Here is an 18,439-nt window from a genome sequence, read left to right as displayed (position 1 = left end):
GATCAAGGGCAGAGAGGAACACAATCAGTCAAGAGGGAGTGGAAGCTCTTAGGGACAGTATCCCTTCTGGTCCCAAGCTGTCAGGGACCCTGAGGAACAGCATCATTTCCAGTCTCAAGAGAGGAGGGCACCTAAGAAGCAGTATCAGTTACAATCTCAAATGATTAGGGGCCCTTCCTGGGTAAGGACCAGCATACAAAAGAAAATAGCAGTGGCTAAATCTTTCCCCAGATCACACCAGCCTGAAAGAACCCCAAACTTCCCAAGCCACAGAACTAGCTCTGAAAAAAGCAATGGCCCAGAACAGAGCCCAATATTAAAATAAAGTTCCAAATCAAGAAAGAGGGTAGAAAGATGAGCAAACAAACAAAAAAGAATCTGATCTTAAAAAGCTATTATGGGGATAGAGAACAGCAAGATACAAACTAAAAAGAAGACACTAAAGTAAAAACAGAATAAAGAAAAGCCTCAAAGGGAAAAGGGTGAATTGGAAAGAAGTCCAACAAGAGTTTATGGAGGAGTTAAAAATGATTTTCAAAATCAAATAAGAGTGGTAGAAGAAAAATTAGGTAAAAAAATGAAAGCAAAAGAAGAAAATTATGAATAGACGATTAACAACTTGGTAAAAGAGGCATGAAAAAATACTGAAGAAAATAACACCTTATAAAACAGAATTAGTCAAACTGAAAAAGATACAAAAGTTCACTGAAGAAAATAAGTCCTTAAAAAATTAGAATTGGCAAAGTGGAAACTAATGACTACAAGAGATCAATAAATAATAAAAACAAAATAAAAAAATAAAAATTAGAAGAAAATGTGAATTAATTCATTGGAAAAAACAACTTAACATAAAAAATAGATCAAGGAAAAGATATTTTAAGAATTATTGGACTACCTGAATGCAATGATCAAAGAAAGAGTCTAGACAGCATATTTCATGAAGTTATCAAGGATAAACTGCCTTGACATACTAGAACCAGGGGGTAAAAAAAATGAAAGAATACACCAATCATCACTAAATAGATCACAACAATTAATACTACCAGAAATATTATAGACAAATTCCAAAGCTCCCTGGTCAAAGAGAAAATTCTTCAAATAGCCAAAAAGAAACCATTCATATACCATGAGTCACAGTCAGCATCGCACAAGATTTAGCAGCTACAAAGTTAAAGGAGCAAAAGGCTTAGAATATAATATTTCAGGAGAAAAAAAGAGCTGGGATTACAACCAAGAATACCCTACCCAGTAAAACTGAGTGTAATTCTTCCAGGGAAAATGTATATTTAATGACATAGAGAATTTCCAAGCATTCTTGATGAAAAGACCAGAACTGAATAGAAAATTTTATTTTCAAGTATGAGTCAAGTGATACATTAAAAAGGCAAACATGAGAGAGAAATCATAAGAGACTCAATAAGGTTAAAATATTTACCTTTCTATATGGCATGATGATACAAGTAACTTCAGAATTTTATCATTATTAGGGAAGTTAGAAGGATTATACTTAGAAAAGGGGTGCAGGAGTGAGTTGTGTATGTTAGGATGAGGTAAAAAATCAGATAAGTGAGGAAGAGGGATGCTTTGGGAGAAGGAAGAAGGGAAAGTAAGGAAGAAATTATATCACAAAACGATATGTAAAAGGAAGAGCTTTCAGAGTGGAGGGGGAAATGGTTTATGTGTGATAAGCAATGCTTAAATATCATTCACATCTAAATTGGTTCAAAGAGGGAAAAACATATAGAAAAAAGTATATCTGTTAGATCTATGCATAAGGGAAGAATTTATGGCCAGACACGAGATAGAGAGGATCACAGGAAGCAAAATGGATAATGTTGATTACAAGAAATTAAAACGTTTTTGCACAAACAAAATTATTGCATCTAAAATTAGAAGGAAATTAGGTAACCAGGAAAAGTTGTTACAGCAAATTTGTCTGATAAAGGTCTCATTTCTCAAATATATAGGGAACTGCATCAAATTTATAAAAATAAGAGCCAATCTTCGGTTGATAAATTGTTAAAAGGTATGAATGATCAGTTTTCAGAAGAAAAATCAATGCTATCAATAGTCACATGAAAAATGGCAAGTGTGAGAATCAGGGTGCCACCCCCTGCTGAGGAAGACATCGTAAGAACCAGGGCAGCACAACCCTGAGGAGAAAGCATGTGACTAGCTTCCAGAAGTTACATATATTCATAGAACTGCCTGTGAGTCATATCAATCAATGCTACCAGCCAATTAGCTTGGAGCTGTGTGTGTGGACTGCCCCCTTGCTGTCCTGCAGAGAACTTCTGCTGAGGGAGAATGGGAGGTCTTCATTTTGGTTGGAGGACAGGTAGCAGCAGCAGCTTCAGGGAGCTAGTTTCTTTCTGAACTCCACGTGTTCTTCCTCTCTCTTTTGCTAACTTCTAAATACTTTAATAAATGCTTAATGCCCAAACACTGGTGTTATAAACTTCTAATTTAAGGCAACCACACATTAGATTTTTAGTCACACATTTAGATTTAAACATCACACAAGATAATATTTGATCACTAATCACTGGGTTAATCAATGATTTAGGAAGTATACTAACTATAACTGGTGATTATTGTTGGGGAGAATATAACATGAGGGCTTGAGCCAATCAAATCAGTAAGACACTCCCACCTCCCATAGGTATCCTTAGACCTCAGAGGAGGAGATATAGCCAGATGATATCTGGGAACCCAATCTGCCAATAGAAGAGGGAGTTGGGATAAAGATTCTCAGATCTTATATATACTATATTAGCAAACATTACCTTACATTGATCTTAAAGTTTTTTTGTTTTTGTGCTTTACAACTTGCACCCGTTGCTTCAAGTTCTGCTTTCTGTGGTCAAGCAGAAATATCAGTTCCCCCTCCCATTTTTCCCCCTCTGCTCTCATTAGCTCCCAAGGATTCAAATATAATGCCATGTAGATGATGCTGTCTCTCCTTAGCACCAGTCTCTATCTCTTGCTACCCACAGGATATTTCCACCTAGATGTCTGATGCTGTCTCAAGCTCAATATATTGAAAAACAGAACTGATTGTTGTTTAATCTGTAAACCCACCCTTGTCTTAATTTCCCCATTTCCATTAAGTGTATTACTATTCTATAAATCCTCTAGAATTCCAACCTAGGACTCACCCTCTATTCTTTACTATCATTCATCCCCAGATCTCCAGTATTCAATTGAATAATATTGTTTATTCTACTTCTATGACATTTCTTTCCTCTGTCCTCTTTTCTCCACTCAAATGGCAGCTAGGTGGTAGAATGGATTCAGTGCTGGGCTTGAAGTCAGAAAGACGTGAGTTCAAATCTAGCCTTAGACACTTACTGGTCATGTAACCTTGGATAAGTCATTTAACCTCTGTCTCAGTTTTCTTTATCTATTAAATGGGGCTAACGTTAGCACTTATAACGTGCTATAATAAATGTCATTTGTTGTTGTTGTTGTTGTTGTTGTTGTTGTTGTTGTTACTTCAGGCCTTTATCATTGATCACCATGCTATAGCAATAGGTGTCTAACTGGTCTCTTATCTTTCTACTCTATTTTCCGTACATTTGACAAATTAATATCCTTAAAGTACAGATATGACTGTGTCATTTCCCTGCTCAAGAAGACGAATGGCTCGCTTTTCTCTAAGACAAAATCCAAAATCTTCTATCTGACAAATAAAACACTTTACAATCTGCTTCAAATCTATCATTCCAGGCTGATCCAAAATCACTCCCCTTCACACACTGTGTGTTCTGGCCACACTGGCCTAGTTGGTGCTCACTATAAACAATATGCCATCTGCTGTTCCTATGCCTCAGTACTGACTGTCCCCCATTCCTGGAATGGTCTTCCTCTTCTCATCTCTACCTCTGGGAAGCTCCAATTTCCTTCAACATTCAACTGAAGTGCCGACTCCTTCAAAAGACCTTGGATGTCAAATTCCCAAGTTGGTAGTAAAGCCATACTACCCCCCTCCCCTGATTAAAGAGAATCAATGCAGGATAATCCCAGTCTTGGCTGAAGTCATGCTCTCGACTGTCAGGCAAGTGAGGTAGAAAAACATACAAACAAAAATGTTTTACCTAAGGCTTTGACCACTTTTAGAAACTAAAGGCTGTATTTAGCCCAAATCCCTTTCAGTTACTATATTGTTTTGCTGTGTGGTGTTACAATGTGTGGCAGGAGTCATATAAATATTGGACTTGGCCTTGGGTCAGTAAATGCAGCCACAGAATCCTCTGCTCAGAAGAGATGTGTTGAGTTGGCAAGGGAAAACAGTTCCATTGAAAGCAATTTTACGTTCAAAATGCCATTATAATAATCGATTAAGTCATTTCCCATATTTAGGGATGTGGCCTTAGGGGCAGGGATTTCTGCTAGAATGTCTATTTACAGAACAGGGCCCATTAAAACCTCTTATTTGCAAAAGCAAGGTAGTATAATTCTATTTCCCAGGGAGACATGGCTACTTAACAGAAATGATGTTGGAGAGGGGGGAGTGGAGGTAGCAGCACTAACAGTAATAATAACAATAAATGTGAAACTGTTTGATTTTTTAAAGCTACTTTTTTTTGAAAGTTATAATGACATTCAAGTGAAAAAATCCTACAAAAACTACAAAAAACTAAACACAGGAGGTGGTGAAATGGTGACACTGTATTCAGTACACACATTCTAGCTTTTCTCTATGTTCCAAATTGTTAGAACATCACCAGAAATCTAATAAGGAATTCATTTTTGGAAATGCTCTGACACATTGGGTTTCAGTTCTGTTTGATTCAACTAGCATTTATTAAGTGGCCACTAGGTACAGGCACTGTACTCTGATCCTGGGAGACAAAGACCTTCTTACTGTCTAGGGAAAGAGAGCAGAACCACTTAGGACAGATGGAATCTGCTATGTATGGCTTTGTGAGAAGAACTATGAATTTGGAGGTCCAAAAACTACATTTTCATATGGAAAGTCACTTACTGTATGCTCTTGGACAAGTGACTTCATCTTTCTGGCCCTCATTTTCCTTGTCTAAGAAATGAGGACTTGCTGATCTTTGAAAATCCCTGTGATGATTACTTCTAAGTTAACCTGTTTATCTTATTTGTACATGACAGACTGTACATTGTTCCCCACATTAGAATGTGAGCTCTTTGAGATCAAGGATTTTTTTTGACTTGATTTGTATCCCCAGTGCTTGGAACAATGCTTGGCACTTAGTAGATGCTCAACAAATGCTTTCTGACTTGAGTTATTGACTTTAAAATCCCTTCTGTCTTTCAAACTTATGCATTGATTCAACAAGTATTTATTAAGTTCTTATGACAGTTCTAGGCAACTGGGGATACAAAAAACAAACAAAAGGAACCAATTCCTTGATAAGCATCTATTAAGTTCCTACTATGTGCCAGAAACTGTCCTCAAAAAGTTTATATCTTAGGACCCTGAGATAACATATGAGAGTTCCTCAAAATAGATATTTTTACTCTACTAGATGAATTCTTATTTGACTTGTATCATGATTTATATCACTTGGATGCTGTTTCCTGAATTGATCACATGGCAGAAGCACATTTCCCTAAAAGTCAATAAAAATACCAGTCATGAAGCAGCTGCTGGTTCTTAGGACTTAAAACTGGGACAGAACTTCAGGTAATTGAGTCTAACACTTGGATCCAAGGCTCCAGCCTTACTGCCATATTTTTTTTAAACAGATGAAGAAGCTGATGCTAGGAGAACACAACTAACTTATTTGCTTGAGTTCACAGAAGAGCCACTGAAGTTAAGCTTCTTGAGGACAGAGATTATTTCCTTTTTTATCTTTGAATCCCTGGTACCTAGACCATAGTAGGTACTTAATAAATGTAGGCTGAGAATTAAGGTCATTAGAAAGTACCAGAGGGGGCAGCTAGTTGGCACAGTGAATAGAGCACAGGCCCTGGATTCAGGAGGACCTGAGTTCAAATCTGGCCTCAGACACTTGAAACTCACTAGCTGTGTGACCCTGAGCAAGTCACTTAACCCTCATAGCTCTGCAAAAAACAAAAAGTACCAGAGTGATGATTCAAGCCCACATCCTCTGACATCCACCTCTCTTTATCCTTTGAAATAAAACAAATGAAATCACTGCTCAATTCAGCCTTAATCACATTAGAGTTGAATAAAATTCAATGAGAAAATGAAACCTATCCAATCTGATCATTTTCTTATTTTTTCCAACAGTATTTGGCTGAGTCAGAAATGCCAGGATCAATCATTTCCAATACATTCAGTTAAAATAATTGCTTGTGGATTTCCATTTCTTGCCTCTGTACCTTTGCACAAGTTCTCTCCTTTACCTAGGATGTACTTCCTCTTCATCCCTCCCTCTCTTATCAAGCCCTCCCCCATGGTGAGAAGCCTAGAGCAGCTCTGGCCCATGGTGTGGACAAAAATGAGATGGGGGAGCAGGGCTCAGAGGTGAATGGAAGATGACAGGATGGGAGAAATGGACAGATATTTTATTTTTCTGTTTACATATTATATACTTTTTACCCCTATCGAATATAAGCTCCTTGTGGGTAGGAAAAAAGCTTTTATTTCACCCAATAATATCAAGAAGCATTTATTAAGTGCCTACTTTTTGCCTGGCATTGGGCTAAGCCCTAGGGATACAAATAAATGAAGAACTATATTAAAGAAGGTATTAAAATATGAAATAAAATATAAAATAATAAAGCAAACACAGATAAACAAACAGAAGTCCCTTCCACCAAGGAACTCACTGTCTAATGTTTAGACAAGAGACAAACAACTATGGACAAACAAGATGCATACAATAAACAGGGCACAATCTCAGGGAAGAGCATTGAGGTGGAATTGGGAAAGATTGAATTCTAGCTGAGAGTTGAATGAAGGAAGGAGGAGGCAGAGATGAGGAGGAGATCATTGAGGAATAGTGGAGAAATAATGAAAATGCCCAGAATTGGAAGATGGAGAATCTTTTTTTTTCTTTTTCTTTTTCTGGGGCAATGAGGGTTAAGTGACTTGCCAAGGGTCACACAGCTAGTAAGTGTCAAATATCTAAGTCTAGATTTGAACTCAGATTTTCCTGAATCCGGGGACTTTGCTTTATCCACTGCACCACCTAGCTGCCCCCTAAGATGGAGAATCTTGTGGGAGGAATAGCAAAGAAACCAGTGTCACTGGATCACATAGCAAATGAAGGGGAGAAAGGTGTAAGAAGAAGGGGGCAGGTAGGTGGCACAGTGGATAAAGTACCAGCCCTGGATTCAGGAGGACCTAAGTTCAAATCTGGCCTCAGACACTTGACATGTACTAGCTGTGTGACCTTGGGCAAGTCACTTAACCCTCATTGCCCTGCAAAAGTAAATAAATGAAGGAAAAGGTATAAGAAGAAGGAAAAAGGCAGGAAGAGACTAGATTAGAAAGAACTTTTAAAAAGACAAAATGTTGTCTTTCTATTCCCAGAGCCCCTGTGCTGGCCAGTTTCTATAACATTTCCTATAACCCTGAATGGACCTGGGAGGGCACATCACAGGGGACACACGTGGTTGCTTTACTGTCTTCTATGACACTGATGGATTGTAATTTCCCAAGTTACCTGTCAATAGGAGCCATGGAGTTTTTTCCTCTTGAATCCATAACCTGACTTTGAGACATGATGATGGCGTTTTCATCTTGGCCATAGAAGCTTTAAGTGAACCCTAAAGAACATTTTACTTGGTCCATAACCTCAAATCACCCAGTTCTTCTCAAATATCTCTTGGAATCAGCATGGAATGCAGCACAACTGATCCTTCAGAACCATCTGAAGAAGATTGTGAGCCAAACACCTGCAAGAGCCACCTTGACAAAGACATTTGGAGCCTAGCCTGGGCAACTCACTGAATTCCCAGGTGAATTGTGGCCAGGCTTCTGGACAAATATTTCAGCTAGTCATGTGGCTCCATTTCTCCTGGCTAAAGGAAAGGCAGGTCTGGCAACAGGAACCATTGGTGAGGGTAATATGTAATATACTTGTGGTAAATTACCAAAATGTCTTTGGCAAGACAAAAGAGTCTCATTTATCCTTTATTGCAATAAAATATTGCCAAACTGGAATGTTTAAATTCTCCCTTGATTGATATAACTTTATCACAATATATGGTTTATCCCTCATAAAGAGTTCTGAACACTTTATAGAAAATTGAACCAAGCTAGAAGGGATGATTGGGGGCAGCTAAGTGGTGCAGTAGATAAAGCACCAGTCCTGAAGTTGGGAAGATTTGAATTCAAATCCAGCTGTGTGACCCTGGGCAAGTCACTTCCCAATTGCCTTAAACATCCAGAACCATCTACAATCCATCCTGATCTGTATCTTGCCATTGGCCCCACGTGGCTCTGGAGGAGAGAGTGAAGTTGCTGACTTTGCACAGCCCTCCCTCACTTAAATCCAATGCATTGGAAGTCATGACATCAACCTGATGTCATGGTCCTCTTTGAGAATAAAAGACACTCCAAGCAATAAGAAGGGATGCCTAGTCCAACTCCCTCCTTTGACGGTTGAGGAAATGAAGGTACAGGGAAGGGAACTACTATGGCTAAAAATGGACTATTATTATTATTATTATTATTTGTGAGGCAATGGGGGTTAAGTGACTTGCTCAGGGTCACACAACTAATAACTATCAAGTATCTAAGGCTGGATTTCAACTCAGTTCCTCCTGAATTCAGGGCCGGTGCTTTATCCACTTCACCACCTAGCTGCTCCAGCAGATCCTGAAATAGCAGAGCCTGAATTTTAACCCAGGTCCCTTGACCCCTAATGTGGTGTTTATTCTACTCTTCCACATTTGGATAATCCAAAGTAAGTTTTGCATTTTAGAAAAGAGAAACTACCCTCCTTTAGGATAAGACACTCAAAGTCATAGCTGCTGTTTCTGACTCCAGGTTACCCAGAGTTGTTCTCTCTGCCCTTTAGGGCCATCTCGCTGGGTGCCCTGACATTACTCTTCCTACAAGGTTATATTTCATATAATCCTACATGAAAATGTTTGATGGTTTCCAATGGTTCCCTAAAGGATATTGGATAAAGTCTAAACTCCTTTGTCTGGTATTCAAGACCAACTATAATTAGATTCTACATACCCTTTCTTGGTGTGATCTTCCACCACCCCCTGCAAGAAGGAACCTTCTATTCCATCCAAACTGAATTTCCTGTTGTACTCTGAATCCACACTTTTTGGTTGAGGAATTTGAAATCTATTTGGAATGCCTTCTTCTCACTCCTTCCTCTCCCTCCCTGCTGTTTTCTATTCAAATAACACTCATCCCCTGAGATCTATCATCTCTTCAATGGCATATTGAAGCACTCCAGGCCCTAGCGATATCTCCTTCCTCTGAATGCAGCATTTATAATCTATGCCCCTCATCTGGCAGTGAATCACATCCTTCCTTGTCATCTCTCTTGCCCTGTTGTCTTATATGTGATTTAACCCTTTTATTATTGATTCCACTTGACATGGAGATATCTCATCTTCCCAAATAGAGTGGGGAAGAGCTTTTAGGTTTATCAATATTCAATTATACAGCCTGGAGCTTCATGATAACTTGCAAAATTAGACACTCAGTCAATAGGGACCAGTAGACAGACACAACCTTATAAAACTTCACTTCTACCTAGTGACAGAACTTTGGCAGGTTTAATAAATACTGGATCCAAAAGCTCAAATTTCTTGTTTAGGTGAATAACTTGAGTTTAAAAACTCAAAGTTCACCACAACATTAGGGACTTTAGTGAACTGAAAGCTCTATGTGAGTCAACAGTCTCATAGCACAGCCTATAAATCCAATGTGATCCTGAGCTGCATTGAGAGGCAGGGGACTGAAGAAGGAAGAAGAGCATCTTATACTCTGCTTTGCTCTCATTATATCTTGATTGTAGAGTTTCTTAATCTGGGGTTTGTGAACCTTTTTAAAATTGGTAACTATTTCACTGCAATTGTTTTCCTTTGTAATGCTATGCAATTTGTTTCCATATTTAAAAACATTCTTGTAAATAGAAATGCATAGGATTAAACAGACTGCCAAAAGTGTCCAGGATACAAAATTCTCCATTTAACTTCTTGATCAACGTAACTGAATCCCAATATGTGGTCTATTCCTCATAAAGAACTCTGAATACCTTATAGAAAATATCTAACAGGTTGGTTCAAGATCCAGATGAAATATCTTAAGATCACAAGGCAGAAGGGATGCCTAGTGCAACTTCCTCCTTTGACAGATAAGGAAATGGAAGTACAGAAAAAGGAACTGTCATGGCCGAAAGCAAACAAAGTGTAAATAGCAGAGCCATTAAGATCTCATGATCTAGAGTATTGTGTTTCATTCTGTGACACATTTTAGGAAGCACATCAATTACCTGGAAAATGTCTAGAGGAGGATAATTAGGATGGTGAAGTGAGTTCCTATCCTGTGAGTATTGAGTTGTCCAACTGGGGATGTTAAGCTTGCATATAGGAAGATGGGTTTGGGGGTTTGAGGGATAGGTTGGTTGATTCCAAGTATTTAGATGGATATTCAATCAGAGGGGGATTAGATATGTTCTGCTTTGCCTCAGAAGGCAGAACTACCAGTAAAAGGTAGAAATTGCAAAGAGACAAATTTAGCATTTGTAGCAAGAAAAAAACCAAATAAACATTTTTCATCACTGCCATGCTAAAGTAAGATGGGATGCCCTGGGGCTAAGTGGCTTCCTTCTTCTCCCTGGGGGGCTTCAGAGAAAGACTTGTCAGCCATTTAGGTATCTGGCATAGGGCATTCTTAGGTGGCCAGTGAATGCCTCCCCACCTCTGAAATTCTCTGGATCCTGAAATGAGATTTGGCAAACAGCACATGAAAATGGAGAAAGGGAAAGAGTGATTGTGCATACACACAAGCATACACAAACACGTACACACACATACACAACTGATAAAATACAGTCTCATTATAGTCACAGATTTTGAGTCTGAAGAGGCCTTAGACATCATGCAGTCTAATCAGTTCATGTTTTCCTTGGAAAAAATAAAGTTCAGGAAGGTATGATGACTATTTAACATGAGAAAGGAAATGATATCTATAAAGAAGGAGAATAAGTTTTCTCTGCTGGAAAAGAGAACCATAGCACCATAGAACTAGAACTGTAGGTAACTATAGAGGCCATTTAGTTCAACAGATGAGGAAACTGAGGCATAAATACATTAAATGACTTCCCCAGGAAAACACAGCTAGCAGGCATCTAAACCAGTGTCACAAAGTCAGGTCTTTCTTACTCCAACTCTGGAATTCTATCCACTAGGAAAGCTTACTACACTCCAAACAGGATACACATAACCTATAAAAAATTGGGATGTGTACAAGAAGGAATATTGGAGAAGAGTTTAGACATGGTTGAATTGGTATTCAATTCAATATGTATTTATCACCTCCTTGGTCCAAAGCACTGCATTAGTTGTTGGGTGGGAATAAAAGATGAATAAGAAAGGGTTCCCTCTTTCATAGAGATTATAATTCTATAGGGGAGATAAGACATATAAAGGTAAGGTTGATTAATTTACTCACCCCATCTCATTTAAAGTAAGTGATGAGATGCCTTGGTATCTTAACCATGGGAAAACAATGAATTAATCTCAATTACAGACTTGAGTTTCAAACAGTCATAGTTTTTAGCCTAAATGTAAAAAACAAAAACAAAAGCTTGGAACTTAAGTGACATTGTCCAGGAAGGGAGCTGGATAGGTCACATCACACGAGCCATCTATAAAATATCAAGCAATTTGAGAAATGAGTCATTGAAGAAGTTGGAGTGAATGTAGTGCTCCAGGAAAAACAAACAAAACAAAATAAAACCAGCCCATCTCTTGAAAAGGAACAACCTGGTTGAAGAGTGGGGGAGGAGGAAAAGCCTTAGCTTTGTCCTTAACTTAGGTATCCTTGTCCCTCCTGTCCCTTCCCCCTTTGGCTGGAGGAACACCTTTCACTTTTCAAAGGGTCTAAAGGATGGCAGATTTCCCATATTCTCATTAGTGTCCCAGGGACACCTATGGGTTAGCTGATGGCAATGAGAAAAGAATAGATTAGACGTCAATTCACAATTCCACAAGAAGTCCATCAAGCAAACTATACTATGCCTAAAAGAAACTTCTTGAGCCCTCCATAGATGGGACAAAAAAAAAATACAGCAATCAAGAGCTGTGTTAACCCTTTGCCACCTATGCTTTCCCTATGGACTCTGTAGGTCCTTGAGGGAGAGTGTATCACAGACATTTTAGAGATGTTTTGTGTTCATTGCTTTTTACTATAGCGCCTTAGTAAATAATCTGTGCTAAAAACTTAAGACTGGTTGATTAAATTAACTTTCAACCAATAATCTTGAAGAGAAGCACACTGATCGGGGCTCAAGACTATGGAAAATATTCATCCCCACCTCCTCAGGGGTGCTCCTAGAACCTTAAAGATGAGCCATAGCCTTATTTCAGAATCTAAGAATCTTTTGAGAGGGTGCAAATTGAGATCAGAGTTTATATGAGTTACAGACATATGGATAAATAATTATAATGCAAGGTAGAAAAAAAGGAATATGAACTATACAATATGTTATGAGAACTAAGTGAAGAGAGAAATCACCTCTGGCTTCAGGGCAGAGAAGGTCTATGACTTAGATGGAATATTACTTGGTCTATGTTGGTCTGACTTCATTGGAATACTTCTCAGGTGGGGCAGCTAGGCGGAACAGTGTATAGAGCACTAGCCGTGGAGTCAGGAGGACCTGAGTTCAAATCTGGCCTCAGGCATTTAACACTTACTAGCTGTGTGACCCTGGGCAAATCACTTAACCCCAATTGCTTCACCAAAAAAAAAAAATACTTCTCAGGACCATAGATCATAGATTGAGATCTGGAAGGGACCTTGGAGGCCATGTAATTCAACCCCCTTATTTTATAGATGAAGAAACTGAGTCCCAAGGAGTTTAAATGACTTGCCCAATGTCAAAAAATGGAACAGAGGGTGGATTTAAACCCAGGTCCTCTGACTTACTCTAGCTCCATACTGAAGGGGGAAGAACATCCTGGAGGATACTCTAATTATGAATCAACTGAGATCTAGACTAGGAGAACTAGAGATATAATGAGAGCGATAGACTAAAAAGATGATATATATGAAAATATATCAGTATATCAGTGAAAGTTTAGTTGGAATCCAAAAGAACACAGTCCTGAGTAATAGGACCAGGAGTAAATACTCTTATCAAGGAATATGATGAAGTCTGACTGTTGAAGATGAAATTTCAGGGACCTTGAGGCAGCTGGGTGGCACAGTAGGGTGGTAGGCCTGGAGTGAGGAAGACCTGAGTTCAAATCCAACCTCAGACACTTACTAGCTGTGTGACTGAGGAAGTCACTAAGACTGTTTGCCTTAGTTTCCTTATCTATAAAATGAGCTGGAGAAGGAAATGGCAAACCATTCCAGTATCTTTAACATGAAAACACAAAATGGGGTCGTTAAGAGTTGGACACAACTGCAATGAATGAACAACAACAAAAGTGAGGATTTTTTTGCTTTCATTTTGTATACCTATTAATTAGTTTTACCTCAAAATCTATCAGATTGCAAAGAGAGAGTCTAGGAAAGAAATTTAAAACAACAAAAAAACTGGTCAAGCCAGCTGCCTTTACTAATGACGTAGGTTCTTCTGGGTTTGGGGAAGGAATGTAGTTGTCTTAAATAATCACCAAATCACTAGTCCTACTGTTGGTCTGACTACTGTTGGTCTGAGAATCACATGAGGTACTATTTGTAAAGTACTTAGCTCAGTGCCTAGAACACAGGGGATGAATGCTTGTTTCCTCCATCCTTTCTTGAACTATTGTGTAAACTTAGGTTCATTTATATTGAGAATGTCACTTGATCTCTCTCTCTTTCTCTCTCTCTCTCTCTCTCTCTCTCTCTCTCTCTCTCTCTCTCTCTCTCTCTCTCTCTTTCTGTCTCTCCAGGCAGAGGGTTAAGTGACTTGCCCAGGGTCACAAAGCTAGTAAGTGTCAAGTGTCTGAGGCTGGATTTGAACTCAGATCCTCTTGAATCCAGGGACTTTGCTTTATCCACTGGGCCACCTAGCTGCCTCTTTCTAAGCATCACTCATGGGCCATCTTCGACATGAGGACTTTCCTGGTCTCCCAGTTATTAACCCTCTCTTCCCATGGGCTTCACTTTTTAAGTACCTTTAAAGTACTTTATATTAACTTAATTGTGTTGTGTCATATTTGACCATAGTCAGTGGTTTTCTATGCAAGGCTTTTTTTGTTTGCATATTGTTGGGTGCACAGTAGGCACTTAGTAAATGTTTTACCAGAAGCAGCCAGGTGGAGTTAGGAAGACCCAGTTCAAAAATCCAACTTCAAACAGTTAATACCTTTGAGATCCTGGGAAAGTCATTTAACCCCTGTATGACTTAATTTCTTTATATATAAAATGTGGACAATAATAACACCTTCCTCCCGGGATTTTTGTGAGGATAAAATGAAATAATACTTATAAAGTCCTTTATGAACTTCACAATGCTATATAAATGCTAGCTATTTTATTATATTGAATATTGGATATTATATTGAATTTAACTAACTTTTCAGTTTTCTCATCTTTAAATGAAAAAATATTACTTTGTTATTTACATCATAGTGGGATGAGAAAAAAGAATTTTGTGAACCTTAAAAAGCTATAAACATGTGAGATCCACCTCATCATTATTATAATCACTACTACCAATAATTACATCATTATCCTGATCATTTTCGCTCCCACCACTGCCTTTATCATCATCACCACAGTTTTACCACCATCAACATATGTTTCAGTTCCATCATCTCCATCAACATGATCACGATCATCTTTACCTTTACCACTACCACCACAGCCATCATCTTCTTTGTCAGCATCCTTATTATTACCATCTTCCTCATCATCTTCATAATCCTCATTTTTTCCTCATCATCACTATTGCCATCTTAATTAACACCACTGCCATCAAAATCATTATCACCATTCTTGCTGTCACCATAATCAGCATCATTAGATTTTTACCATCACCACCACCCTCTTGATTATCATCATCATTCATTATTTATATCATCTTTATCTTCATTCCAACCATTATCACCACCATTTTATCCTCCTCCACTCCTCCTTACCCCCTTACATTTTTATCAGCAGCCTACCTGTACCTCTATTATTATTCCCACCATCTACATATCACCATTATCATCTTTATCATGAAATAACCGCTACCAGTCTCAGCTTCACTGATCTCAACATCACTTAAAACCAGTGAAATGTTTTGATTGAATAGTGAAATGACTCAGACATTTTAACTACACTGACTTCTTTAGTATTTTGACATAGACTGTATTGATGCACACAGACTATTTTTACTATTAGTCGAAAGTCTCAAACTTGTTTGGACATGTTGCTGAAATTGAATTTGCATTGGGCACCCAATGCAGTGAAAACAGTCTTGGCAGTGAAAACAGGGAGTGGAGTTGGTGATGCCATTATGACATTCGATATATTTTCATGAGGAATGAAAAAGTCAGTCAAAACTAAAGTCAAGGGAATCAAAGCAGTTAATCAGTCAAATCATTTAAAATCTGCACCACAAAACATTTTGTTTCTGCATCCACAACTTAGTTATCAAGTGAGGTGACAGGTACATGGCCAGGATGCTAAGATCTTTTTTCCAGGTGCTGTTAACTTCTTAGAGTAAGAAGCATGGAATCAGAGTTGGAAGAGATCCCAGAGGTCACCTGAACAAGAATCTCTCCTAAAACCTTTCTGACAAGTTGTTATTTGGCCACTGCTTGAAGAAATCCATTTAGGGGAAGCCAGGGGCCTTCTAAGATGGCCTATTGTACTTAAGGATAGCTCTGTTAGGAAGTTTTTTTCCCATCAGGCTGAAATATTCCCCCGCCCCCCTACCCCCCAGCTTTTGTTGATCCCAATTCTTCTCTCTGGAGCCAGGAAGTATGTCTCTTTTTTATGATAGCCCTTTACATACATGAAGATAGCTCTCATTTCCCCCTTAATTTTTCCCTGGGCTAGCCATACCTAGATAGTTCAGCCAATACTCAGACTGCATAATCTCAAGGATATTTACCAGAAGAGGTGGCCCTCTTCTGGACATTCTGGACATTGTGAAGCTCAACAACACCCTTTCTAAAATGTGAAACCCTGAACTGAACAAAGTCCTGAAGATGAGCTCCGACCAGTTCAGACCAGTGTCATAGGGCTATCACCTCTCTATGTTCAGACCCCATAACTTATTGAAGCTTATAAAGATTTTCTTGTCCTTTTCTTCAGAGAACATTACCATACACTGGGTTATAAATGTTTAACATATTGCACATACTAAGGAGAAGTTAACCAGGAAATGCAAAAACATGGCATTTTGATTCATGGTCTACCCATTCCTAAGTAGCAAGTGGTTGTGATGAAGATAAAGATGGCAGTGGTGGTAGGGATCATCAAAATCTCGTAGACAATTGCAGTTATAACAAAGAAAGTGGTGGTGATTTTGGTGTTGGTGCTAATTATATTGATTGTAATAGTGATGATGATGAAGTGGTGGTGGTGTTGGTAGTGGTGGTGAAGTAGAAGGAGGAGGAGGGGGAGGGAGAGGGGAAGGAAGAGGAGGAAAGAAGATCTGCCTGGAAAATGTTTTATAAAGGAGGGCTTGGAATTCAACCTTTACATAGTATGGAAACACAATGCTGTTGTTGTTGTTGAGTCATTTAAGTTGTATCTGACTCTCCATGAGTCTATTTGGTGTTTTCTTGGCAAAGATACTGGAGTGGTTTGCCATTTCCTTCTCTAGCTCATTTTACAGATAAGGAAACTGAGGTAAACAGTGTAAAGTACCTTGCCCAGGGTCACACAGCTAGTAAGTGTCTGAGGTTCGATTTGATCTCAGGTCCTCCTAATTCCCGGCTGGCACTCTTATGCACTGCACCACCTAGCTGCCTCAAACACAATGTAATAAGTGCTTATTCTATTCTATTTTATTATGTACTTGAGATTGTCTGGATGTGGTAGATAGAACACTGAACTGGAAATCAGGAAAATCTGGGTTCATATCCTGCCTCTGGCAGTGGCCACTTGTGTGTCCCTGCACAAGATACTGCATCACCCTGACTTTTGCTTTTCCCATTTGTCAAATGGGGATAAAATTATCTGCATTGCCCACCTCATAAGGTTGTTGTGAAGATGGAATGAAATGATAAAGGCAAGAGTTTGCAACATGAATGTTCTAGCAAGTCAATTACGCTCCTCCCATCATCATGACCACCGTGGATGAACCATTTTGGGCCTGAAATGAAGTGTAGGCACTACCTTCCTGGCAAGTAGGTCCTGTCCATCCAGATGTGCAGGTACATTGCCCTGTCCCAGGATCACAGCTGGCTCCATTGTGACAGTTACAAACTTGACTGTAGCCTCCGCCCTCAGGCTTTACCTGGCAAGCTAGGAAATGGGAAAACACAAGACAGGTAGATGGTTAGTGCTCACCAAAGGAAGAATGATGGTTGGCAGTCATCTAGCACTTTAAGGATTGCAAGGCACTTTGCCCATATTTAGGCCCCACAACAATCTTGTGAGGTAGGTGCTATTATTATCACCATTTTACAGATGAGGAAACTGAGATACCAAGGAGGGTTAAGTGACTTTGCCCAGAATATATGACTCTTAAGTATCTGAGATAGGATTTAGACACAGGTTTTCCTGACTCCAAGTTGAACCCTTTGGAGGGGGGGCAGCTAGCTGGCACAGTGAACAGAGTTCTGGGCTTGGAGTTAGCAACCTGAGTTTAAATCCTGTGTAACTCTAGGTGAGGCACTTAATCTTTTTTTCCCTCAGTTTCCTCATCTGTAAAATGGAGGTAATGATACCCCCCAGTGTTGTTGTGATGATGAAATGAGATGGCATATTTTAAGCACTTTGCCAATCTCAAAATGCTAGGCATTATGATTATGAAATATGATTATGATTATATTTATTTGCTATGTCATGTGACCTCAGAGTAAATATAAGAAGCAACTGATTTCCCTGGGTTTTGGGAAAAAGACAAATATGGATTTCATAATGAATGCCACCAGGAACCAATGGCCTCTTTTCCACAGTCTGAGTGAGATTCACCATCTCTGGCATTCCAGAATCCTTTATGCATGTGTCTTCATCAAAGTCACATAGGTGATAGATCAGTAGTGTCCCTCCTGTTCTCCTGAATGTCTTTGTATTAAACTAATGGTCCAGTCGAGCCAGCAGCCAGACAGGCTGATTATTTATTTGCAATCTGGTAAGAGAACTGACAGGTCCATTGTTTTAATTGTCCATTTTTCATGGGTTGAGGCATGATCTCACCCAGAT

At 39.0% G+C, this 18,439-nt stretch overlaps 1 protein-coding gene across 1 annotated transcript in view; it reads right to left on the bottom strand.

Annotated features, from left to right (window-relative positions):
• Nucleotides 1-18,439, bottom strand: part of LOC122749431 (EGF-like and EMI domain-containing protein 1) — an 808,768-nt gene that overhangs the window by 50,760 nt on the left and 739,569 nt on the right. The window contains exon 18 of the mRNA XM_043995804.1: nucleotides 17,408-17,536. Coding sequence (XP_043851739.1) covers nucleotides 17,408-17,536 — 129 coding nt within the window. The remainder of the gene's footprint in view (nucleotides 1-17,407; nucleotides 17,537-18,439) is intronic.

The sequence above is a fragment of the Dromiciops gliroides genome, chromosome 3, assembly GCF_019393635.1.
Source record: "Dromiciops gliroides isolate mDroGli1 chromosome 3, mDroGli1.pri, whole genome shotgun sequence".
In the NCBI taxonomy this organism is placed as follows: domain Eukaryota; kingdom Metazoa; phylum Chordata; class Mammalia; order Microbiotheria; family Microbiotheriidae; genus Dromiciops; species Dromiciops gliroides.
This window is presented reverse-complemented; position numbering and strand designations above follow the sequence as displayed.